The sequence below is a fragment of the Phyllostomus discolor genome, chromosome 4, assembly GCF_004126475.2.
Source record: "Phyllostomus discolor isolate MPI-MPIP mPhyDis1 chromosome 4, mPhyDis1.pri.v3, whole genome shotgun sequence".
NCBI lineage: Eukaryota > Metazoa > Chordata > Mammalia > Chiroptera > Phyllostomidae > Phyllostomus > Phyllostomus discolor.
The window spans coordinates 28,959,020-28,985,910 of record NC_040906.2 but is presented as its reverse complement, the minus strand read 5'-3'; the positions used below and the strand labels follow the sequence as shown (position 1 = coordinate 28,985,910).

Here is a 26,891-nt window from a genome sequence, read left to right as displayed (position 1 = left end):
ACTTCATGTCCTCATAGGCAGGCAAATTGCTCTCCCGCTGTGAACTTGTGAAATTAAATATGTTCTATCCTTCCAAAATGCATGGTGGGACAGGTATAAAATACACATTCTTGTCCCAAAAGGAGAAGTAGGAAAGAAAAAAGGGATGGCAAGTCCTAAGCAAGCTCAAATTCTTAAGGCTTGATAATACTTGTCTTTGGCCAGACATTCTGCCCTCTGAGCCCATTCCTCATGCTCACCCAGATCCAGGGCAGGAAGGGGTTAAACAACTCATTTGGCATTCCTGACTTTCTCCTAGCCCCGCTCACACCCCTAAGGACCAAGCTCTCCTCCAGATCACAGTCCTTGGGGTGCACATTTCCAAGCACTCCCCCAGCTTGTGGGGAAGGGACCCCTCCCATACACAGCCTGAGGCCTCCCTGGTACCAGCTTGCCATAAGCCCAACTGCCACCTGGCTCAGCAGAGGCTGACCGATCAGAGCTGGGAGGGGAGGGAAGAAGCCTCATAGTCAAAAAGGTTGAGAATGGAGGGTCTGGAACCAGGACATTTAATGACCACCCCAAGGCTCAGAAACAGTGCCCCACTCGAGGTCTGCTCACCGTGAGTTCCGTCTTTGGCTTTCGAAGAGCTCACAACAGACAGCGGCACACCAGGGACATGGAAGTGTGGACAGAGCTTTTCCATTTACATCAGCAAATGGAAATGGCAAGGAGTTGTTACAGGTTTTCTAAAAATAGATTTGTTTGTGTTGTGGGGGAGAGCAGTGTCATTCTCAATATTAAATCTGTCATTGGGTAACAGGGTTCTTTGACATAACTGTTAGGTAGGATAGGGATAGGAAGTAAACCAAGGCAGGGGGGAGGAGAGAGACCTGTCTCACCCACTGGGCCAGCAGTCCCGAGCCTGGTCCGAGGAGATGGCCAGGCGTTCTGAACACAACATGCAAAGATAGCACGGGAGGAGGGGAGGACTCGGTGAGACTCAGCGCTGGGAGAGGGAGACTCTGTAGCAATTACACCAAGACAAAGAGCCCTTACCAGCTGAGAAAGAAAGCCTTTGTAGCTATACATTATTCCCAAGGTTTAGAAGGGGGAAGGAGGAGGAGAACCTAAAAACTGACTAAAGTATGTAATCCCTGAACCCCAATAGTCAGAGCGCTCAGATTAGCTGAATGTCCACTTGTAACCCGGGCTCAAGTGTATAGAACAAACTCACTAACAACTTAATTTCCTTTATACGTGGGACATTCAGACTACCCGGGTGCCAGCTTGCAGATTTGTGCTTGTGTGTTTCATAAACTTGCCGTCTCATTTCCAGTTTATGTGTGTCTCTCATTTGAATGGGTCTCTTGCAAGGCAAGAACCAAGAAACAAGCTGTGGGGGTGCGTGGGGGGGAGGGGTGCCCCAACTCAGATCTTTCCCTGGTAACATAACTAATTCGTAAAACCTTTCATATAACAAGTATACAAACCCCTGAGTATTTGATGGGAGTTTCTCTCATTCACCAGAACAACCCATTTAAATGCGAAGAAACTGAGTCTGGAATAAGGTCTGAGAGAAACACTTGGCAGGGACAGCCTCCCACCTTCGTACCCTGTGTTCACTCTGCAGCGAGGGGTTAGACGGAGCTCCCAGAGCCCTGGGGCTTCCAAAGGAGGAAAACGTGAGGTCTTCAGGCCTCGCTCCCAGAGCACTGAGCTAAACTGTAGCCTTTCTGTTGAATTCGTTCACATCTCTGGGGCAGGGGAATGGGAGCCAGGGTGGGGAGTGGAGACAACTGTACTTCAACATCGATAAAAATGGTAATAATAATTTGCTCACACCTGATAAAATTTCATTCAAACAAAAGTTTCCCTGGTCAAAACAAGTTTGAAAACACTCTTGAAAGTTATTCAAGGTCAGTTTTCAGTTTCCCAGTAATTGATGTATTTAGTTCCCTTAATTCAAAGTACTTTTATATATTCCAACTCTAATACTATAATCTGGCTTAAGAACCCTAAAACTGGTCTTCTCCATGAAACGCTTGTGTTTTATGTTGACGCTGGAGGGTTTCTGCCTACAAACATGGGGAAACGCCGTGACCCGCGGCAGGTCATGGCAGCGTCCCCACTCCTGCGAATAGGAAGCGTGTGCTCTTTTGCTCACTGGTTTTCCTCTGTTAAGGGGCAAAGTGGGATGGTGAAGAGACTGTGGACCCTTAACAAACCCTCTATCAGCCTCCCCCTGTGTGCAAGCAGCCATAAGAAGGGTCTTCGTCTCCATTCTCTCCTTCCCCAGCCTGCCCCCACCATTCCCGGTCTCACAGAATCAACTCCTACTCATCCTTCAGGCCTAGCTGTGCCCTCCTCAGGCCTTCCCTGACCCCTCTCCCCAAAACAAAGCTCATCTTCCTGTTCTCACAATGGTAAATATTTAATTGCATGTTAATTTTCCCTCCTATTAACCATGAACTCCTTGGAGGAAGAAAACTTGTGGTGAAAACGTGTTTTTCAGTGTGCCTTATCATTTAGTGTATGGCCCGGTGCCAGATGGATGCTCAGTATCTACTGGGTGAATGAATGAATGAATGAATGATGCCTTCTTTATTTAAAGTGTTTTAGATAATGAGTCAAGCATTTATTAACCCCTGCAAAGAACAAGTTGTCATTCACACTGACCATCGTGATTGGTACAAACTGGCTATTCTAACCTCCAGGAGCATGTTACCTAACTGGGAAAATGAAATGCAAGCATTGAAAAGATAAGTACCAGTGCCAGATGAGAGACTAGTTTTCTGGTTCCTGGTTTATTAAATGAAAAGTAAAGAAGTGATTGTTTGTCTCTGCAAATGTTTTTGGAATTGGGGAAAAGGACACAAGGGAAGTTTGACGCTGCTATTTGATGGTAGACAGAGAGGGAGGGGAGAGAGAGGAGGGAGGGGAGGGAGGGAAAGGAAAGGGAAGGGAAGGCGACCACAGCGGGACAGGAACAGAGGTGTTATCCCTGCAGACAGAAGAGCCCCTTCCCACGTTCAACAAATACTTACGGGGCATTAACTCTGCGGTCGGCACCAGGCTAGGCCCAGGGGTACAGTAATGTCTGCCCTCGTGGAGCTTCCATTCCAGTGGAGAAGGCAAACAAGTTGAACCAGAATCCATGCAGGTGGTAATGAGAGCTATAGAGACAATGAAACGGGGCGGTAGAAGTGAGCGTGACAGAGATGTGACTTCAGACTGAGTGATCGAGGAAGCGCCCAAATAACAAGAAGGCATCGGCCCTGCCAAAGTCTGGGGGGAAAGGCAGAATACATAACATGCACTAAGGCCTTGGGACAGGAAGAAATCCAGTGCATTCCAGGAGCAGGGAAGGGGCCAATGTGGCAGAGGTTATGAACACGGGAGAGACTGGGTGACTGCATGCTCAGAGAAGGGGTGGGGCCAACCCCGAGGGCCCTCCACGGAAAGCTTATGGGGTTTTGCTAGGTGTGATGGGAGGCCAGTGGAAGCTTTCAAGTAGAGAAATGCTAGGTTTAGGCAGAAGAATGATGAGAAGAGTAATCTGGCTGGAGCAGGAGATTGTTTTTGAAGAGCAAAAGGGTCTGAGGTCAGAAACAGAAACAGATTTTGGAGGGCTTTGTACATGGGGCATGGAGTTTGGTTCCCGTGCTGTAGGCCTCAGAGAGCCACTGGAACTTTTGTTGGCAGAAGTAGCGTGATCAAAAATTCTGACCTGGGGCCCTACCTTATTCACAGCCTGTGTCATCTCCAACTTCCACTCTCATAGCCCTGTTGTGGGTTAATTCAGCAACTTTATAGCACGTATGAAACACTCACAGACACCCTCAAATACATGCACATGCACCGAAACACTCATCTCCACAGGTGCTCGAGGAAGGGTATGCCTGGGACCTAGGTACAGAATTATAAAGTTGGAAGCTTCCAACTACATTTGCATTAGGGATGTTTCTGGACTAGCTCTGTGGTGGGAAAGATCCTGAAGCCACATCTGGACCATGTGGGAAAGAAGGTCTTCTTTAGTTAGCCAGGCCAAGAGGACGGCAGGTGTATGCTGTCTCTGGCCTGAGGCACAGCCACACTGTGGAGGACACAGGGTTGACTCTAGCATGGCACGCCAGGGCTCTGCGCTCTCATGAAGGGAGTGTCGGGAACAGAGAGGTCTTGCCTCCTCCCCTGAAACCAGACCACCTGAGCAGCTACCTGCATCACCCATAGGTGAGGCCAAGTCCTGGGCATTGCTTTAGCTGAAAAAATAAGAACTAGTTGATTTTATCTAGAGATATCTAACTAGAGCTATTCAGCAAGATAAAAAATGGGCCCTGGCTGGCATAGCTCAGTGGATTGAGCTCGGGCTGCGAACCAAAGTGTCACAGGTTTGATTCCCAGTCAGGGTACATGCCTGGGTTGCGGGCCATGACCCCCAGCAACCACACATTGATGTTTCTCTCTCTCTCTTTCTCCCTCCCTTCCCTCTCTGAAAAATAAATAAATAAAATCTTTTTTAAAAATAGGAATTTTCTTTTTATCAGGGAATCTGTCTATACGCTTGCAGGTGTTGGGGTTTTCTTACTTTCTTTTTTTATTGCATTTTTGTCCATTACCACTTATCACTGATAGGTGTTTTAATCCAGGAGATCTTGGTTTTAGTTCCCACTTTGCCGCTTACTTTCTGCATGGTCCTGAACTACACAGGTCTTGTATCTGTCAGAACCTCTGTTTATTTATCTTCGAAGTGGTTGCCTTGACTAGATTACTCTTTTCCAGCAGCCCAGTCCTGTGGGTGGAAGGAAGTGGGAAGGGTACACAGGGGCCGGCTGGATGCAACAGCCCACACCTCCACTTTAGGGCACAGACTGGAATTGTCTGTATGATTCCCTTCGAGGATGTATTTCTGCAACTAGAGTCAGATAAGAGTTGGGAAAAGTGGGAGGTCCACTTCTAGCTCTCCTTGTGAAGAAGGAAATCCACCCAGGATATATTGCTGGGGCTGAGACGGTGTGCAAGGTGGTTTTAAGCTTAAATGGCTGTTAGGGTTTTCACGCTGAGGTCCTCCGACTTCAGAGAAAGCGAGAAGAGATGCGGCTTCCTCACAGAGCAAGCTTTGAAGCCAGGAGTGGTGGGAGGCAAAGTGATGGTGAGAGGCGGGGCCACACAGGAGCCCTAGATTAAAGAAGCCAGAGAGCCAGGGAGTCTCTGCCCCCTGCCAAGCTCTCTAGGACTGCAGCTTTCTGCTGGAGGAGGGATTTTAGTGCTTGGCTTCAAATCCTTTGTGCCCAGTTCCACGACTGGTGCTGAAGCACATCTCCACGTAGAGCTGTAAAGCGACACCCATTTACAGCTGCAATGCCTGATCAGTGGAGATCGGATGAGTTGGTTTTCTTTGTGAACGGGAGGAAGGTAAGTGTTGGGTATTTGTGATAGCAGAAAACTACTAGCTTGGGGGGAGCCTTTGTGGCCCGTTTGGGTGGAAACCCCTCCAGTCAGGGATTGGGAAACCATACTAATTTGGTCTGTTCCCCACTCAGCCAGGCTCAGCCTCTGGAATATGGGGAGGCAGTACGGCACTGAGGTTAACCCGTTAGTCGAATATGCTGGTTCTAATCCAGCTCTGATATTTCCTGTATAAACTTGTGTAAGTTACTGCTCCTCCCTGAGCCTCAGAGTACCCATCTTCAGAGCTGACTTTCTACAGAGGTCGCCAAGATTAACAGAGAGATGCTTCTTCAAGGATTAAGAATCCCCTCAATGCCTGTAAATCACTTAGCATTGAGCTGGAAGCACTTTACCTAGTAGCATATCTTGATCTTCCAACTCAAGAGGAGAAGAAAGAGAGCTTTCTTTATTTTTCTATTTCTCTATTTATTTTTCTATTTCTCCATTGTACAGAATTGGTTGAAATGTAATTGCAGTCAGTTTTGAGTCCCCTCTTTCCCTGGGTTGTGGAAACAGAAACTTTTCCTAAGTCCCAGGAGGAAGCTCTATGACACCAGGAGGGGGGCGGGCTCTCCCCTTGTCAGCTTCCCTGGTGTCCTCCCTCCCGTCCACACAGGCCACGAGTTAAGCCTCATGCCCTCTGCCAGAACCCATCCTTTCCTGAGTCCCTGTCTTTTTTTTTAAAGCATTTTTAAGGTTTATTTATTCATTTCTAGAGAGGGGAAGGGAGGGACAAAAAGAGGGAGAGAAACATCAATGTGTGAGAGAAACATCTGAATAGGTTGCCTCTCGCTCACCACTAACTGGAGACCTGGCTCGCAACCCAGACATGTACCCTGGCTGGGAATTGAACTGATGACTTTTCGGTGCGCAGGCTGGCACTCAACCCACTGAGCCACACCAGCCACCCCTGTCTATCTCTTAATGGAATCCTGCTGTAGCTCCCAGGGCAGGTGGCTCCTCTGGGGTGTCACTACTTGTCCTCCAGGGCCCTACACACCTAACTGGGACTCGATCATGTTCACCTGCTGCTCACCCCACGGCTTGGCTCAAGAAAGGACATAGAACACAGAGGCTCTACATTCTCATCATTTTCCTTCTAACTCTCTATCTCGTATCCAGGCGCTGCAGCCAGCAGCCACCGTACCATACATTTGTCCAAAAATGTACTCAAGAGCTGAGTCCTTATTCACTTGCTTTACTGCCCTAGACTTCAGAGGCTCCTTCCCTCATTTTCTGTTCCACATCCTCTGTGAAGTGGATGCAACTAGAATGGGGAATAACTTAAGAGTTGGAGAAAATATAAGTTGTATGTGGTGGGGATGGGAGTCAGCTAGATAATGAACATATTACCCAACTGCATTCTCAGTAAATGTTTTTAAAGAACCTGGGGTGGGAGTAAAGGCTGGCAGAGGAGGGCTTCTCCTTTTGTTGGCTAGGAGCTCCCTAGAGATCCAGAAAGCAGTTGAATTTTAACATCTCAACTTGGAAGCACCTTCCTATACTTTTTAAAATTATTTGAGGTCGCACTAGTTTGTGTTTCTCTTCTGGGTAGAAGAGGAGAACCAAGCGTGGTGAACTCTATCTTCCTTTCCTCGGATGAAGAAAACAGCTGGAGGGGTTTGCAGGACACCCCAAGGCAAAGTCGAAGGAAATATCCCCAAATAAGCAAAGGGGAAAGAAGTACCAAACAAGGTCCCTCCATGGCTTATTGTAAATCCCCCACTTTTTCAGGTGAGGGGGGAGAAATTCTAGTGTTCCACCGAAGCCACCGTGGGGTCCTGAGCTGGGGTGACGAGGTTCGCCGTCAGCCGCTCTGCCACACGGCACCTCCAGGATGGCAGTGGCTCGCTCCGCCTCCCCTCTCTGCCAGCAGCTCTTAAGATCCCTGAGTTATCAAGTGTACTCCCTGCTGGAGGTGTCTCAGAGGCAGCAGCATAGAAGCTCTTCCTACCCAGCTTTCTTCCTTCCAGGACCCTTCATTAAACACACACTCACACATACAGCATCCAAGTCTCCCCCAGTTTGAAATATTTCAAGAGTACAAAAGACTAGGCTGCAAGATCCAGGAAAATAGTGGTCAGACCTGAAGGACACGTCTTCCAAGGCACCTTTACATAACTGTGGTTTCCAGCTCTCGCCACATCGAAGAGCATAGGTGCCACCCTTCCTGGGGAGTCTCCGACTCTGTAAATGTAGGTGAAGGTTGTTTGCACTCAGATCACAGGAAAGCAGTGGCAGATGAAATCATGCCTAATGTTATACACCAATCCCTAAATCAGGCAGGCCACGACAGATATTCCACTGGGTCTCTGATTCAGTCCTCTTTTTTTTTGGTTAATTATTTATTTATTTTTAGAGAGGGAAGGGATGGGGGGAGAGAGAGAGAGAGAGAGAGAGAAACATCAACGTGCGGTTGCTGGGGGTCATGGCCTGCAACCCAGGCATGTGCCCTGACTGGGAATCGAACCTGCGACACTTTGGTTCACAGCCCGCACTCAATCCACTGAGGTATACCAGCCAGGGCATGATTCAGTCCTCTTAATAATCCCTTTTCTGTTTTCAACGCAGGTGATAGAGAGGGATGCGGACCCAGAGGTCACCCTGCTGACCTTCCTACGGAAGAACTGGACCCTTTTGATCAAAGTCTCAGCCGTGTCTATGTTTTCCTTAAAACCCAGGCCTACCGTAATTATGAGAATCAAACTCTCCATCCCCAAACAGTCAGCCCCCTTGGCTCTCACCCTGTCTTTGCAATTGTCAGTGGTTTTAAGAATATTAAGTTAACTGGGCTCTTTACAGAGGATGAAGTTTCTCCAGAGTTTCTTAGATCTTGATTTCAAAGCAGTGAAATAGAAGCTAAGCTCTTTACTTCAGCATTAATTACCCCTGCAAAGGCCTTCCAGACCCCAGGAGGGCACTTATGTAAGGGAGGCTTGTGTTTCCTGTTCCCTGTCCTGGGAAACAAAAACAAAAACAAATTTTCCAGATTCAGGAAGAGCATACATCAGAGAAAAAGGTGGCCTTTTCCTGTGTCTGTTTCCTTAGAGCAGATTGCCTCCCACCATTTTACATTCTGAAATTCAAATTTTCATCACGGCAAACATATTTTAATTGATAAATCTAATGGATCACCCAGGGAAGACAAAAACAAAAAAGACAGAAATTACAAATTGAGGGAAACAGCCCCTGAACAAGTGTTGGTTTAAAGCCATGGTTTTAAATCAGTTGTCAATGTTTGAAAATTAAGAAATCTCATATATTTTTTTAATATATTTTTTTAAAGATTTTATTTATTTATTTTTAGAGAGGGAAGGGAGGGAGAAAGAGAGAGAGAGAGAGAAACCTCAATGTGCGGTTGCTGGGGGCTGTGGCCTGCAACCCAGGCATGTGCCCTGACTGGGAATCGAACCTGCGATGCTTTGGTGTGCAGCCTGCGCTCAATCCACTGAGCTACACCAGCCAGGGCTCATACATAGTTTTAAGAAACAAGATTTCTAGCTTCTCATAAAAGATGGGAAGATAGTCATCCCTGTGTGTCTAGAGTCTTGCTCAGAGGTGAGTAGGGATGGTCCCAGCCCCCAGTGCCGTGTGCAGGGTGGGCTCTCCCACTACAGCCAGTCCACTCCTCTCGTTCACATAACCTCTCTGATAAGCATTTGAGGTTACGACTTAATTTAAACAAATAAGCCCTGTGACTTAAAAAAAATCCAAAGTCTTCTTAGCCAGCCTAGTTAATTATATCCAATCCCCTAAGTGTTGTGGGAATGCACCACAATGAGGGAGAAGGCGGAATAAAGAGGTGGAGCAGAACCTGCTCCAAGCAGGAGCAGAGGGACCCTCGAGGTGGTCTGTGAAAATGGGATGGGAGTTTTCTCCCGAGGCTCATTCACTTGCATTCAAATGCAGTACGAATTACTGGGCAAAACTAGCAACACACTGAAGTGCTAAAAACAAATTCTCTTCCAACTGCATAATTAGAACAAAGAAAAATGACATAATCCATTATCCTATGAGATACTAATGGAAAGCACGTGAAGATAAAGTAGGTACTGTTTGGTTGGCCAAAAAGTTCATTTGGTTTTTCCCATAAGATGGCTCTAGTAGTGCCTAGTTGTCTTCAACTTCATTTGAAACAATTTTGTTAGATTGTATTGTGACAGAAGTCATATCAGCATGCATTTTTAAAAACCTTACCGCAATTGGTAAGGTTTTTCGTGTGGCCATTTTAATATTCAAGATGGAAGAAAACACCAAACACTTTCAGCATATTACGCTTTATTATGTCAAGAAAGGTAAAAATGTAACTGAAATGCAAAAAAGATTTGTGCAGCGTATGGAGAAGGTGCTGTGACTGATCAAACCTGTCAGAAGTGGTTTGCAAAGTTTTGTGCTGGAGATTTCTCGGTGGACGGTGGATGCTCCATGATTGGTGGACCAGTAGAAGGTGATAGCGATCAAATCGAGACATTAATTGAGAACAGTCAACATTCTACCACACAGGAGATAGCTGACATACTCAAAACATCCAAATCAATAAAGTGACTGGTGAAAATGAAAAAAATGTGCCTTTTACTTTACGGAAAAACTAAATGGACTTTTTGGCCAACCCGATACTCTTTCCTGTTTGTGAGTGAGAAAACAGCAGGGAAAGGTTAATACAGTTAGTGTCACACAGCTAGCAGGTACAGAGTGGCCTTTTCTGAGACCTGGAGGCGATGACTTCTCAGACCCACACTCCCACGCACACCCACCCAAAGAAGACTTTCCTCACTAGCAACACCCCAGGGAGGCAGCTGCAATGGAGGCCACATGTCCACCTTGGCATCTTTTCCTTGACCACCTCCTTCCAGTGGGCCTCACGGGAACCAAGGACGCCTGTGGAAGAGGAGGCTGCGGCGCCTGTACTGTGATGGTGTCTAGGTGTGACCCTGTGTCCAAGGAGATAAGGTATCCTCCCCAGAAACCCAAAGGCCAGATGAGGGCTTTGATACTTTGCCAGGCTTGTATCCTCATCCCACAATTAAAAAAGATCCCTCTAAAAATCTGATAAAAGCTATGACCTCTCCGCTCAGACAATGCATAAATTGATTATGTTTTGCACACAGTTTCAGGGAGATCATGGACCTCCCGAGGCCCATATATGCATTGCAACTTCAGAAACCCCAATTTAGGACAAGCATCCATTTTACAGATGAGAAAGCTGAGGCTCAACAGTACCTAGTGACTTGTTCAAGGTCATACAGCTAGTAAGTCACAGGACAAGGACTCAGAACCACGTGTTTTGGCTGACACTAATGCTCTTTCATATCGTTGGGCTGGAGCGACCCTGCAGAACAGGACCCGGCCCATACTTCCCTCTGTAAATTAAGGATCAGATTCCAGGACTTGGGCTGCTTTCAAATCCACTGGACCCCCACAAATCAAGAAATGGCCTCAGAACACAAGCCATCCAACACTATTCAGTGACCTCATACAGGGAGTTTAAAATTAACAAGCAAAAAACTTCACCACTGTGGGTAAAAGACATGGGTGTGCCTTTTGCCTGGTATGGGGTCAGTGTCCTAATGGTCAATGTTGAGGTCCAGCCCTACTTCTAGTGACATGAGTCCATATTCACTGAGTCCAGACCCAGGTAGTCTGTTCCGGACTTACAAAGTTTTTCTCAAGTTCAGAATGTCCCTAAGGATCCCCACTTCTTCCTGATAGCACAGAGTCGGCAGAGGGGACCCTTCCTCCCTGCCCCGCCTCCAGTTCCCATCTCCCAGGCTGAATGATAGGCCTGGGGGCTTCCTGCTGCCCTTCTTGCTTCCCAAGTTCCCCATGAGGCGGGACTGTGTTATTCCCCTTGATTTTCCTTACTTCTCATTCAAAGACACTTCTCCATCACTGCGTGCCTGGTGCCCATCTGCTCTCTGTATGGAGCTGCCGTCACCACTGTGGAAGGTGTGGGAAGCATCAAAACCAAGCTGCACCCTGTGCAGGTAAGAGCACATGTTGGTTCTTACCTCTTCACTTTATCTTTTTAACGGATGCTGAACTGACTGTGCTGCTGGGGGCTTCTAGGCTGTGGTCAGGTCAGTAGAATCTTTGGCTGCATATTGATCAAGATAATATCTGTTGAGTGATTTAAAAGAAAGCTGGAAATCCATCCACATTTTCTTAATGATCATCTTTTTTCTTACTTTGTCTATTTGAATGATAAATAGGATTATCAAAACATTGATTAATACCTAGTGGACTATGATATGGAATAAATAAACAAAATAAACGTCTCTGAAGCTAACAGGATAAAATTCAGGATTATTCCCCGTGGCCTGGAGGTCGTGGGAATAGAACCAGGAATGAGGGTGCCTGCACCAGAGCACAAGGACAGTCCTTTCTCCGAAGCTTAACTTGAAACCTGGACACAGAGGCTGGCTTTAGGGGTGCTGTGACTTGCATTGGCAGAAAACAGTGATTCCTCTGTCATTGTCACAGGGATTTGGGGAGTCATAGGTCCAGATCCACCAACACCACGGGTCCTTCCAAGCAGGAGGAGCCTGGGTTTGACCACATGAAAACTGATTCCAGGGAGGTCAGCCAACACTAAGGACCCAACAGAGTTCATAGAGTCTTGGAGGAGGTCAGAGAGTATGTTTACACCAAGGATGATAAACCCAACTCCTAGGATAACCCTACGTTCCATTGTGAAATCTAGCACAGGGCTTCCCAGATGTTCATGTGCCTAGGAATCCACGGGGAGTTCTTTAAAATGCAGGTTCTGAGCCAGAAGGTTTGGAGCAGAGGCCTGAGGTCCCGCATTCCTACAGCTCCCAGGTGGAACCAACAGCCCTGGCCCGTGGACTACATTCTAAATAGCAAATACCTAGAACACAGACCAAAATCCTGGAGCTTTGAAAGCACAGCTCCTTTTGAACCAACACAAAAGAATTTAAATAAGAAAGTAACTGTGAGGTCAGCAGTAGGTCACCTCCAAGTTAATCAGAAAAAGATGGCCCTAAGGTCAGAACTAAGCTGGTCAAGAAGTAAGGGTGTTGAAAAAAATGGTTTTTAAAACCTACCCATAATTTCCTTATAATTACTGATTTCTGGGGAATTCTTCTCACTCTGGGAAGGGAGGCTGGACACTGCTAATTCCCAATTAGAAGGATCTTGACATTTGAGCTTGAGAATTGATTATAATGATAGAAAATGGCTTCTGAGTCACTTCTTCCAGGAGCAGAGTAGGGAAGGGGACACCGGCCATCTTCGAACAAGGGGAGGAGGGCACAACTTAGGGAATGAGTTCTACTCTGACCAGGCAGAAGCGGGTGTGGACCCTGGGGAGAGGAGGTGGCAGCAGGAAGGCAGGGCCTGTGACCATGTATGTGTGCTTCCAGGAGAGGATCGCCAAGAGCCACGGCACCCAGTGTGGGTTCTGCACCCCCGGGATGGTGATGTCCATGTACACGCTGCTCAGGAACCACCCACAGCCCTCAGAGGAGCAGCTCATGGAAGCCCTGGGGGGTAGGTTTGATGCAGGGAATTCTCACCACCCCCAAGGTCAGATGGGAAGTGTGCCTCAGACTGCTTCACCCCACCCACAGTGTCACCCCAGCCCCACTCAGGGACTGCCTTGGTTGTTTCTAAAGTAGCTGCCATTCACCCAGGAGAGAAGAAGAGCATTTGCTGAAGCGACCTGCACAGAACTAACAGTACACATGAACCACACCCCCATCTTGACACCCCACTTCTCTATCCAGTGACTTATGTGGCTGCCTCCATTAGGGCTGTCGTAACCAAGAACCACAAACTGGGTGGGTCAAACAACAGGATGTATTCTCTCACAGTTCTGGAGGCCAAGAGTCTGAAATCAAGTCTGAAGGGTCTGGAGGATCCTTCCTTGCCTCTTCCTAGGTTCTGGTGGTTGAGAGTCACCCTGACTTAAGATTCATCACTCCACCCTCTGTCTCCATCTCCTCATGGCCACCTACCCTGTGTGCCAGTGTCCAGATTTCCTTCTTACAAGGACACCAGTCACTGGATCGGGACACACTCTACTCCAGTATGACCTCAGTTTAACATGGGTGCATCTGCCGAGACCCTATTCCCAAATAAGGTCATGTGTTCACATTCCAGAGCTTAGGACCTCAACATACCTTTTGAGGGGACACAATTCAACTTATCACAGCCCTTCACACATCAACAGGATCCTTTAAAATCTGGAATGGATTTAAGTTACTAAAGAGGAGTTCATAAGCATATACCTTTTGCAGGGTTAATAAACATCATTTTCAAGGGTCAATAATCTTTAAACTAGTCCTGTGTTAGACACACAAATTCTTGGACTGAGGCCTAAGCTCAGGCACACTCTCCTAATGTGCCAGCTGCTAGCGGACTTCTTTTACTCTCTGCTGCATTGCAGGAAATCAGATCAAGTCACCTAAAATCTCCACCTTCCTTAGGTCCTTCAACAGCTCCTCCCCCCTCACATGTGGCCAAGCCTACCCTCCTTCACCAGGCACTCAGAGAAGTCCGACTGGACTCCATAATTCACGCTTCCTCCTCTGCACCAGGACTCTCTGCTGGCCAGTGTCCTCGCAATCCCTAGTTTCTCTGCACGTTTCCACTTCTGCACCTTTGCTCAAGCTGCTTTGTGAATCCTGAATGTCCCTCCCCTGCTCTCCACCAACCCACTGCTTTCTCATCCTTCAAGCCTGGGCATCTTTGTGAAAGCTTCCTGAATGAATTCTATTCCACACTGACCCTTCTCCACCCCCACCTCCATGCCTTCATCCTTGGAAATTTGAGGTTCTCAAACTTTACCATGCAATGGAATCACCCACAGACCTCTTAAATGCAGACTCCTGGGCCCATCCCTGGATGTTCTGAGCATTTTTAACAATCACCCCCAGGAAATTCTGATGTAGTGACCGAAAAGCCACTGGGGAGCCCTACGAACAAACTGTCCAAGGCATGATTCTTTACTCACGTAGTGCCTTGGAAATGGCCTGTATCTTTTATGTTTGAGGATCCCTGTATCTTTCATAGTGGCTGAGATATAGTTGTTGTCAATAGATACATGTTGAATGAATGAGTAAATTAACAGATGCATGCCAGTGAAATCACCAAATGGACTATTGTCTTCTTTAGGACAGAGAATAAAACTGGAATTGAGGTGGTGAAAAAGATAATATTCAGAGAAGAGGAAAAAAGCATTAAATGGTCTGGCAGATACTTAAATACTCTAAAAAATACCTGGGCCTATTTTAACTTTCAAAAGAAACCAGTGAAAATAAAGCCTACTGAAAGTCATGCTCCTTACTTTATTAGGTAATCTGTGCCGCTGCACAGGGTACCGGCCGATCCTCGACGGTGGGAAGACCTTCTGCACGGTGAGTAGGTGACTGTGGGAACACCTCACAGAGCAGGAGTGGCAGCCCGAGACATTTGTGCAGAAACAGAGAACTGGAGGACCTGGAAGTACTTTGCTAGATACTTAGAAAAAATTATTTAAGGAAGAGGATACAAGAAGTGAGTTAGGAGTAAATGGGAAATAAAGGAGCCAGCAAATGGAAACCTGCTTTAAACCTGATTCACTGATTGTCCACTTATTCCCAGTGAGTGCCATGCAGACCCCAAATGTGTGGTTGCCTAAATGGTTTTCTTTTTTTCATCTTTTAAAATTTTTTTCCTCTTTTAAAATTTTTTCCTTCCTTTTTCTATTTTAAGTTCCTTATATAGATAATAACATTCATTGTTCTCAAGTCTTACATATGCTAAAGAATAGACAAATAGTTATTGCCCTGAAAACATCTTGGTGATTAATTTTACCTCTAGGATTTTATCTAAGAAAAATTCAGAGATGCACATAAAGTGGTATGAGTAATAAACAGAAATGTATATTACAATGTGATTTATAGTTATGAAACATAGGATAAAACCTAAGTATACATCAATAGCAAATTTACATGTATATATCCAGAAGATGGATTATTATGCAATAAGCAAAATTATATTTTAAAGATGTTTTAATAATATGGAAAAAAGATTCCCAATGTAAGTGAAAAAATAAGTAAACAAAACAATAGGCAAATGAACAAAAAGGCAAAATAAAAAGTGTATTGTATTATATATATAGTACAAATATTTATTATGTACAAATATTGCCAGTGGAATCGGGTAATGATAGTTTATTTCTTTTGTGCTTCTCTGCAATATATTCTATATTATTGCTTTATACTATAATTAAATATTTTCTATATATGTTATAAGTTTTATATAAATTATATGTATTACTTTAAAGCAAAGAAGAAAGATCTTGTGATGTTCGCTATTCCAAAGAAACCACAAAAAGTGATGAAAAATGTCATATCATTTAAATTGCCAAGCCTCTCAAGGCACACACCCATTCACATATTTAAAAAAAAGTTTTTCATCTCAAGGCATTTCGCCTTCCTAGGAATCAAATGGCTGTCAACAGAATGGAACGGGAAAATGCTGCTTGGATCAGAGGGAAGAAGATTCTTCTTCGCGTGGCAGGAATAGTGAGGTGAGTCCCGTTATTTGTTTTGTCCTCTCCCTGAGACTACTGCTTGGTGCTGGCCCAGTGCTGACATCGCGCTTGTCATCCTCTGCTTTACTTGAACGAATGTCCAAAGTGCCTGAGCGAAGAAAGCTCTTCTCACTCGGGAGGTGGCGCAGGTAGTGACCCAAACCTGAGGCTCTGACTCTCCTCCGGGCTCTCTGGGAACCTGGAACAGAACAAAATCCGGCTCAGACGAGAGAAAAAAGACCTACCGCAGCATCGATGAGCCCTGCCCCCGGGTGGGGAAGGGCTTCGGTGCCTGGCCCACGCCCGCAGAGTGGTCCTCTGTCACTGTGTCTCCCCGTTTGCACTCAAAGGGCCCTGCAGCCTCAGAAAGGCCGAGGAGCCCGTCCAAAGTCACGTGGTGAGTTCCTGCCCCGCACGAACTTAGCCTGAAATATTCCAGTGCCCGGCTTTGCCCTCTCACAGATACTGGTTTTCAAAATAAGACCCAATGCCAGGTTCTTAAATGATTTATTTGGAGGAGCTGGAATTCAGGGTAAATAGAGTTGGCTCCCTGCAGATGAGGAAATCCAAAGGAACCGAGCTGGCTTTAGAGGAAACTGAGTCATCATCTCCCTCCTGAATCGCTTCCTGTTGCTCAGACCTTCCTCAGTCCCCTTCGGGGCCTCCCACTGCCGCTATATTTTGGGTCTGAAGAAGGCGAGCGATGAACAGGAGGGCGTTACAAGGACATTGGGCCACACCCCCCCACCAGTTCACAGAGAAGCAATGCCTTGGGGAGTCAGTGCAGTCTAAAGTCTGACTCTGGTGGATATTGTGGCCTTGGGAGCTCAATCTGGACGATGATCGTGCTCTTGAAAGTACCTGACTCACTTTGACTAAACTCAAAAGAATGCATGAGGGAGGACCCCAAAAAGCCATGGAATTTGTTTATAAAAAATTGTGTATTTATTCTAACATGTTTAAAGTTCAGTCACCTTCTCCATTGGATGCAGTATACCTATTTAGATTTCTTTTCCTCATTCTCAGTTTTTGAACTCATCTCTTTTGATACCTTTCAGTGTTTCTGCTGGTTTTTTTGTTTGTTTGTTTCACCTATTTACATCAGCAAAATCTTTCTCTCTGAGGAGTCTTTTCATTTGAGGAAACAAAAAAGTCACTAAGGGTGAGATCCAGGGAACAGGGAAGGTGGGACATGGGGGTCATGCCATTCTCGGTCAAAAACTGCTGAACACTCAGCGCGGTGTGGGCAGGTGAGCTTGTAATCACCCTTCATGAAACGGGCAAACTCATCGAAAGAGCCTTCAAAACAAAATTCACTGGTGCCAAACGCAGCCTCTCACAACAAGGCCCGCTGGCACACTGCTACAGATGGGTTCCTAGAACACTCACCTAGTGGGGGCAGCCTGTACCCCAAGGGGCTTACCCTCCAGAAGATAATTCCAGTTTTCTGGAAGCACTCATATGTGCCCTGATATTCCTTCATAAAGAGAAACACGAACATAAAGCAGATCTTATGGCCAGTGAGCCACATGTCCTTCCCCTACAGAAAAACAACACACGGAAAGCCACAGTCTGAGAAGGCAAGCATAGATGCAGAGCAAGCGAATTATCTTAAGGGAAACCTTCTAGAAGACCCCTCTCTCCACCCGGGTAGTCCTGACGTCTGCCCCTAGATGCCCCCTTCTCTTTAAGCTACGAAAATGTCTCCTGCTGAGCAACTGTCACGTCTTGGCCCAGCACCTGTCAAGGGGAACTTTTAATTCCTCATTAGATTTGTTTGACACTTTAATTTCCGGACACAATCTCATTTCTAGGTTTTAGAGATGCGCCACATTATCGCTCCCAGTGCTGCCTACACTTCCATCTCCAGCTAACACAAAAACTGATCACTCAGGTATCGGCAGTCAGGCCTCCATCTGGGGCTCTGCTAAGAACCTTTACCAGGCACAACTGCAAGTTTTCTTTCTAGATCCTGGGAAAGCCTCAGAGAGAGAGCAAAAGATCAGGAGCCTTGGATAAATGTCAGGCCACTTTACCTGTCGTAATTACCCTTCAAAATAGGCATTGTTTCCACTTATCCTTTTAGAGAAAAGGTTAAACACCTTTCCATAGGAAGGGTCGGAGTCGTGCAGAGCTGAGAGTGGACACAGATCTGCCTGCCCCCAGCTTCTCCCCATGCTCCACCCCCTGACAGAGATCTCCGCCCTGCTCCCAGAGCACCCTCCTGACTTCCCCGGCCTCTTCAGGGGTGTTTCCTGGGAATAAATGTTACCATTCAGGCAACTTCTCACTGTGCTTTAGATTCCTAATCATCCAAACGGAGATGATAAGGTGCTCTCTTTGCATAGTTGTTGGGAGAATTAAACAAATCACTAGTACGTGTAAAGCACCTGAATAAGCACTCCATAAATATTAACTCTTGCTATGAAAGTTGGAGGGGGGGAGGTTTACACGTGGGCACATTACTTTTAGAGTCATTTTTACTGAAGCTACAGGTCTTTTCAGAGCTTTTAGCGTTTGGAAGCCTGGCTTGACAGATGAGAGGATAGCGGTATGAATTCCAAGCTTACATGACCTCTGATAGTTTTCATAGACTCTGCTAATGTTCTCTCAGGGACTGTTTGAAGTATCTCATAGAATACCTTTTTTCTTCCTTCAGTATTATATTAGTGGCAAATCAATACTTCTCTTACAATAAAATGCTTCCTTAAAACGGTTTGGTTGGAACTATTTCCCTGGACAAGGAGAGTTATTACGATGTCCATTTTGCCTAATTAATGTAAATCGTTGTGATGCTGCTTCCAGTTGAGCTGTGCTGATGCGCCATCTTCTCTGCCCTTTATACAGATTTCCACAGAGTTATTTACAAAAGACGGGTTCCAGCCCTTGGACCCTACCCAGGAGCTCATATTTCCCCCAGCACTCTTGGTAAGATGAATTGGGTGTTTTATGTGCTTGTTAAAATGTCACTGGTTATATACTCAGTTTCTAAACCACCCTTTCCTTCCTGTGTTGTGGAAATGTTTGACCAGATTCATGTGCTTGTCCCTGCTCTGCTCACCAAGGCCTGGACGGTGATGGGCATGTTCCCCAGAGCCTCAGTGAGGCTGCTTGTTGAACGGCATCATCCTTACCCTCATCATTGTCATCTAGCATGTGTCCCCATTGACTGTCCAAGCCATACAGCTTTGCTCAACTTCTGACTCGGTCTTTCTGGCCACTCCAGTATAGTAACCCTAAGGGGCCCTTCCAGCCTCACGCCCCACCCCCACCCCCATTCCTCACCCTTCTCTCTAACAGCATCTCTGTCTTCCTCTCATCATCCAGTGGTCCCATTCTGTAAAAGGACTAAGTCTGAATGGGGTTCTGATGTGTTTATTCAGGCATTTGACAAATATTTACTCATTCAGCCACGTGCCAGGCACTGTTCTAGGTACTGAATATATAGCAGGGACCAAAACTACACGAGGACCTTGAGGAGTTTGTGATCTGGGGGGAGAGACTGACAATCATCAAGATAAGAGATACAGAGTATAAACAAGTGAGAAAAAATAAAACAGAAAAGAGGGGTAGGATGCAAGGGGCTGCAGTTTTAAATATCCAGTGAGGGAAGACTTCTCTGAGGGGGTGGCATTTGAAGAAAGTCATAAAGGAGGAGAGGGAGTCAGACTCAAAGATATGTGGAGAAGAGCAAGCCAGGCAGCGTGAGTCAGCAAGTGTAAGTGTGGGGAGGGTGGGAGAATGCGCCTCTGATCAAGGACAGAGCAGGGCCAGCCTGGCTGGGGTGGGGCAGAGGCAGGGGCGGAGGGGAGGGAAGGCAGACAATCCCGAACTTCCTTACGGCTTTTACTCTGTGTGAGAGGAGAAGCTACTGGGGAGGCTGGACAGAGACCGGGTTTGCTCCTTTCAACACTGTAATGGGATGTGAGGTCATGCAGGCTATCGGGATGGGCGTAGTTTGCAGAGGGGCAAAGGAAGAGCAGGGAGCCCAGTCAGGGCACTGATGCCCTCCTAGGAGATGGCGGTGCTGGACAGGCTGCCACTGTGCAGGTGATGAGGAGCCAGTGGGTTTCAAAAGAAGAGCCAACAAAGTTTGCTGTTGGATGTGATGTGGGCTGTGGGAGAGAGAGAGGAGTCAAGGCTGACTCAGGGCTTTGGGCAGCTGGAAACCAGCCATTTACAGAGAAGGAGAAGGCTTCCTAAGGAGCAGAGTGTTACTCCTTTTGGGGATTCTTGTGGGAGGCTTGGAAGAGGATGAAATATGAAGACCTTGGTTTTAAACATATTGAATTTGAGATGCCTATTACACATCTAAGAGTAGGCATTGAGAATTCATTCAGATAAATGAGTTTGGATTTTAGATGAAAAATCCAAGCTGAATGCATTAATTTAAGAGCATGAGTATAATCATAATTTTTAAGGCCACGATACTGAATTATGTTAAATTAATCTATACTGAAATGTCAGTGACAGGTGCCAGTTCACATTGTCACTTGTCTCCAAAGAGCTACCCATAAACAAGTCTTAAGCTAAAGGAGTAAATATCAAGTTATGGAAATTCAGACATGAGCCAATGGGTGTAGTGGGTATCTATTTGGTTAAGTGCAGCCCAGGATTCCTGAAATCTCCCTAAAGGAAATACCTTCACCTGGGACCTTGCCTGATTCAGGAAGACAGGTGTGCCCTGCGCCCACACATTTGTCATTTGCACTTAGAGAATGGCAGAGAACCCAGAGAAGAGAACCCTGACCTTTCATGGAGAGAGGGTGACCTGGATCTCCCCTGGGACCCTCAAGGATCTCCTGGAGCTGAAAGCGAAATACCCTGAAGCCCCCCTCGTCCTCGGCAACACCTCCCTGGGTGAGCGATTACCGCAGTTCTCACGTTTCCGTTAATGCCAAGATGCACTTACTCTCCCCTGTCCGGCTCCCAGTCTACAGGCACTGCTTTTTAAGGATAACACCCCGTCCTTTATAATAAAAGTAATATATTATAAAATACACTGTTATGTCACATATTAATAATATAATAATTACATATTATATAATTACATTAAAAGTATAACACAAACATTAATATATTATATTACATTACATTGTATTATTTTTTAAGATTTTATTTGTTTTGAGAGAGAGGGGAAGGGAGGAAGAAAGAGAGGGAGAGAAACATCAGTGTGTGGTTGCCTCTCACTCACCCTCTACTGCAGACCTGGCCCACAACCGAGGCATGTGCCCTGATTGGGAATCAAACTGGCAACCCTTTGATTCTCGGGCCAGTGTTCAATCCACCGAGCCACACCAGCCAGGGCAGTATCTAAACATTTTTATGAAAAATTTCCCATGCCAAAAAAAGGCATTTTCTGTTTCCTAACTCTGTCTAAAGTATATATTTACTTTTCAGGACCTGCAATGAGATCTCAAGGACATTTTCACCCAGTTCTCCTCTCTCCTGCTAGGATTTCTGAGCTGAGTATTGTGTCTACAACAAGTGAGGGTGAGTTCCTGGTATTGTTGTAAAATATCAACAAACTAATCCCTGCACTAAACTTCCACTTGAAAATAGTTTGGATATGCCTCATACACTCGTCTTGTCTGGCCTTTCTCTAACTCTTCGTCATTTTTCCGATGTGATGTACATCCCACCAGGAGACTTTACTATCAGAACCTTTGCACAGACGATGAGGTATTCAGAGGAGATCATCCAAGACCTTATAGCCACAGGCAGATTCTTGCCTGTTGAATGCCATGGTGACCTAGAGACAACAAATTTGCCGTGTCGCTTTGATGGAAAAACGGCAAGGGAGAACAGGTGCTATCCATCTGTTGGCCGAATGGTCAATTCCAGGGATCAAAGATATGTGCAGGGGGAAAGTAGGAGAAATACTGTCTGGCACTCAGACATGGGGACGATGGCAAGAGGTCAAGTGGGACAAAGATCTGCCTGGGGTACAACATTGCAAGAGCCCACCACATGCAGACATCATCAGGCAAGGAGGCATTCACGAAGTGGGAAGGAAACATGCAAGACTTTGCCTTCAAGATGCATGGATTTCCTCTGACAGAAGGAACTTTATTTTACTCCTTTCTGTATCCCCCAGAGGTTCTAGCAAGTAAACACATGCATGTGAGTATTGTGCACGTACATAAGAGCTCAGTCAATGACTTAATGGGAAAGCAAATGAATGGATTGACCAGGAACTTGAATTTGGGATGCAGAGAAATAGTAACTTCCTGAATTTAGGCAACAGGAGTTTGACTGAACTGAAAGCAGGCCACCGTGTGTTTGCGGGGGTCAGTGGCAGGCAGTGGAGGGGACCCGCCTTGGCTCTATCATTTGCCATCCAGGAGTCCTAGTTTCCTAGCCTCTAACCATCATCAGCCAAACTTAGGCTGTGCTGCAGACCAGCAAGCCTGCCCTTCCCTAGCCTTACCCTACCCATTCGCAAGGAGAGGGACGCTGCCTAGTTCGGCTCGGCACCCTGGCTTTCCAGCTTCAGCCTTGGGCCAATTTGGACAGCACACCTGCATACCACTCAGAAAATGAGGGGAATAAGCTTAGATTTGCCTGAAATCTTGTTGTTGACAGAAAGGAGACGAAGGGAACCAAAGTTTGCCACCCTGAAGTTATTTGGGGGGACTCAGAGGCAACCTTTGACCCTCCCTCCATTTCTACCCAAAAGATTCAGACAGAGAAACGTGCCTCAGGAAGGAGATTTTAGGATGCAGCCTTCACCTAATTTGAAGTAAGTATGGCAGACAGAGGGCTTCAGACAGGGGACTTGTTAGCTAGATAACCCCTGGGTCCCCTTTTGTTTCCTGAGTCACCTAGCAAGAGCTTCCCTGCCATGTGTGTTCCACTCTTCCTCAACCACCTATAAATTGTCCATTCTCGCTTCTGAAATTGGAAACCCCCTTCCCTCTCTTTTCTCCTCTGTCCACAGTGTCTTCTCCTCCCAGTGTTGCCTCGCTGTCTTTGGAATTTTTCATGTCTGTGTGAGTTCCCCATGCGCATGTATTAGAACTTGGTTTTCTCCTGTTAATCTGTCTCTGTGAATGTAATTAGCCCAACCTAGAAGAACTTAGAAGATGGAAGGAAAAGCAGTAAATTTGTTAGCCTCCCCCCACCCCCAGAGAGAAGAGGAAGGGCAAATAGTAAAGTGGATGGGTTGGAAGCTGATTCAACCAGTGTCAGCGGAAGGTTCAAAGGGTGTGGATGGAAAGCCCTCCCTCTACTCTTTGCCCCAGGCCACACTTAGGTCACGAGTGTCAAACTCCTCTGTAGCACCACAACTCTGACCTCAAAAAAATCTTAAATAAAATAAGTGACAATAAGCTGTTCTATTGAAAAAGGTGACAGACTTTTCAGCATCCCCCTGTCACTGAACTCCCTACACCCGCCCCTGAGAGCCTTCTTCAGGGCACAGTTCACAATCTTTCTCTTAACTCCGGTCCCTCGTTTTATGGATGAGGAAGCCCAGAGGCAAAAGGAGAGTGTCCTTGCCCAAGGTCTCCAAACTGGCTGCGGGCCGGGTCACCAAGCCACATCTCTCCCACTTCCCACTCAGAGATCTTTTGTTACTGCCATTCTCTGCCCCAAAGCCCACCCCAAACAGACGGCTCGGTTCGTACTCTGCAGGCAGAACAGGGCCGGATTCTGAAATCTGAGGGTTAGACTTTGCTTCAGAACTTCTCAAAATTGAAGTGTGAGTGCCCTCTAGTGGCCTCCAGGGATGTTTCCCAGGATTCTCAAACTTCCTGAGGCCTGGAGGAGTGAAAAGGAAACTGGAGGGCAGGTGTCCTCTGGAGCCAGAGGTGCCCCCACCCCACCAGCACCCCCACCCCAAAAATAAATTTCTTCAGCGGCATATGTTTGTTTAAATTTTGCATTCTAATCTATGTCACCTGCATGTTTAGCTCACTATACATTTTTCCCTCAAAATATAGTTAAGTTTAGTACAGTATGTTTAATACAGTAAGTGCTCCAGAAAATCACTGCATCTTTACCTCATAGACCCATGAACTCTGAGAAGCATGGAGTTGAAACAAAACCCACACTCTGAGAATCACACCAAGTTAAAGCTCTTTTTGAGTCCACTGAAACTCAAACCATGTTTTGACCAAAGATGGAATAAAATATGAGTGGAATTACAGTAAAGAGAACTTTCTCAGTATGCGGTGTCGCACCTAGCCCAAAGTGAGGGGGCAGTGTGAGCGATGGAGATGGCCAAACAGCAGCCGCAGCGGATTGTCTGGGCTTCACCTGAGTTTGAAATCTGTGCTTGTGCGGACGGCAGGCAGCAGAGCAGGCAGCCGGCAGCGCACTCTCCCATAGGGCTGAACTGCCCTTTTCTACACAGGTCAAATAGGAGATGGTCCCGCTGGCCTGTGTGATGCTTCCAGCCTAGAAAGATGATAACAGGTTTTTTGTTTCTGGTTTCTTCCCTACGAAGAAGACTCTGGGAAGGGAGAATTGCATGGAGCAATCTTGGTCTGCCCAGCTTTCCTGTGGAGGAAGATAAGGCCAGGATTTTTGCAGAAGTTGAAGACCAAGCTCCAAAAATAGGAAGTAACAGACCATAGCTGAGGGGTCTAGAAGGGGATCCCAGGCTACGGAGTACTTTTTATGAGACACTGAAACAGCAAAGGGGGAGGACCCTAGGTGGAGACACTCCTGGGAGGAGGAGTGGTTCAGTTGCTTTTCCTCAAGATTTGCTCAGCAAAAGCAGCTGGTGGTTTCCCTAGTCAGTTAGGTTAGCTCAGATGAGTAAAGCCGCAGGCGTTGTGCACGTTTGTTGGCAGAGGCCAGGGAAGTATTGTGTCAGACCATTTTTAATGTTGATTCAAAACAAAGCAATGTGGGGGGAGTGACATATTTTCAAAAATGAATCCACAACAAAAAAAATCAAAGTCCAGCCTGCAATCTGCCATCAGAATCTAGCCCTGGAAGTGATGAAATGAGTCTCTGCCTGTTAGTGATTCACCCTGCAGACCCCAGAGAAGGGAAGGATTAATGTGTTTTTAATGACCAAGTAGACTTTATATCAGGAATGGGAGATATTACATTAGAAAATCATTTAGTTTATCACATTATCATAGTAAGAGAAAAATCTTGTGATCACCTAATTAGGTAGAAAAAAACACGTAATAAAAATTCAACACCTACGTATAATATGTGAGTAAGTTCAGAGCCAACTAGGAGTATAAGGAAACATTCCGAACCGGATAGTGGGTGAAGGATAATTTTAAATGACTAAGTCATCTCCTGATGATTGGGGTGACCTCTTCACTTCCAAAGATTGATCTAAACACTTTATATCCATGCCATAGAGACACCCCAAAGCCAGGGCTAATATCCTGATGATAATCACAAGCATGACTGCAGTGGCTGTTAAAATTTTGAATTACTTCCTTGCCAGGTAGCAAATAGCACCACTCCAATCTTCCTGGAAGCCCTCCCATTGTTGCTGCTTCCCGGGCCCCTCCAAGGGGACCCCTCCAAGGGGACCCCTCCAATATCCCCATACCCAACAACACTCAATGTAATCCCTGTGGTGGCTCCTAGCACAGGCTATGCTCATTCCAATTGGCCAGAGCCCCTCATGCAACTAATTGTTGAAGATTTTGAGCATCAAGAGTAACTAATTATAAGGTACATATCAGCAGTCACAGCATTATTGATTTTAGACAATGGCCTAGGCAATTGAAAGGCCTTTGCCATTATTTTAATGACATCAGGTTTATTCCCCTGAATTAGAAAACATCATTGCACAGCCTTGGTGTGGTCAGTCAGGAGGAGGTCACAGAAAGTCCCAGCAGGGTCTGCTACCTGCTGGTTGTTACTGTCATTCCTTCTGTGTAGGTTCTACTCCCTGGCGTTTGTTCAAACAAGAATGTAGACCAGCCCAGATGTCCTAACCCTGGCTGCACAGGAGAACCACCCGGGGAGCCTTTGAAAAAGCCCCAGGCCCAGAGATTCTGCTTCAGTTGATCTAGGAAGTGGGTGACTGGGCTGTTGTCGAGTTCCTGGCGATTCCCTGAGCAGCTGGGGTGGAGAGCCCCCATGCTACGCGAACACCAAGGCCTTGGCATCATGATTACATGTCAGCTCCTCCTTCCACATCATCTGCAATAACAATTTGTTTTCCAGGGCTGACAATTGGTGCAGGCTGCAGTCTGGCCCAGGTGAAGCACATCTTGGCTGAGAGGGTCTCTGAGCTCCCAGAGGAGAAAGCTGAGACATACCAAACCCTCCTGAAGCACCTGCAGAGCCTGGCAGGCCAGCAGATCCGGAATCTGGCGGTACGTCCTCCCACCCGCCCATCAGGCGCACGCGCCTATTTCTCAGTCTCACCGAAATGCTGAAGTGGGCATCAGCAGAATCTGTATGCAAAAGCGTCTCAGCAGATTGAAGTGACGGGCATGATAAATATTTAATATTTAACAAACATTATTGAATAACATACTTAAATATTTAATGTTTAACAAACATTATTGAGTAACATACTTAAAGGAGGACTCTGAGTGAAGTTTAATTGAATAGCCAGGTAGCACTGTAGGGGGAAAGGACTTCACGGTTGTGCCAGTTTTGTAATAAGACTGTCAAAGAACCTAATTTAGTCTGCGGCTGCGTTAGCAGAAGTAAAGCACCTACAACAAGGAGGGTAGCCTCCTCTCGGCCAGGCTGCATAGACCACAGCTGCAGCACAATGCTCAGATCTAGGAAACAGTTAAGGCCTGGTTATCTTTGATATCAGGAGAGAGCAGAAGAGACATGGTTATGTTTTCAAAACATACAGGCTCCCTCTCCCCCATACCCCTAACGGTGTATTAGAAATCCTAGGGATGTAGGGGTTGGGGAAGGACACGTTTCCTTTGAAAAACCCTTCAAGTGCTTTCCAGCGTTCTCTCCCCCATCAAGAGCTCCG

General features: G+C 46.3%; 1 protein-coding gene across 1 annotated transcript in view; it reads left to right on the top strand.

Moving 5' to 3' along the window:
• The first annotated feature begins 5,167 nt into the window (after positions 1-5,167).
• LOC114494690 (aldehyde oxidase 2) overlaps positions 5,168-26,891 on the top strand; it is a 73,498-nt gene continuing 51,774 nt past the window's right edge. Inside the window, exons 1-11 of the mRNA XM_036023114.1 lie at positions 5,168-5,394; positions 8,002-8,059; positions 10,284-10,380; positions 11,306-11,414; positions 12,813-12,939; positions 14,746-14,807; positions 15,875-15,964; positions 18,815-18,895; positions 20,683-20,827; positions 21,368-21,460; positions 26,114-26,265. Coding sequence (XP_035879007.1) covers positions 5,341-5,394; positions 8,002-8,059; positions 10,284-10,380; positions 11,306-11,414; positions 12,813-12,939; positions 14,746-14,807; positions 15,875-15,964; positions 18,815-18,895; positions 20,683-20,827; positions 21,368-21,460; positions 26,114-26,265 — 1,068 coding nt within the window. The 5' untranslated portion in view covers positions 5,168-5,340. The remainder of the gene's footprint in view (positions 5,395-8,001; positions 8,060-10,283; positions 10,381-11,305; positions 11,415-12,812; positions 12,940-14,745; positions 14,808-15,874; positions 15,965-18,814; positions 18,896-20,682; positions 20,828-21,367; positions 21,461-26,113; positions 26,266-26,891) is intronic.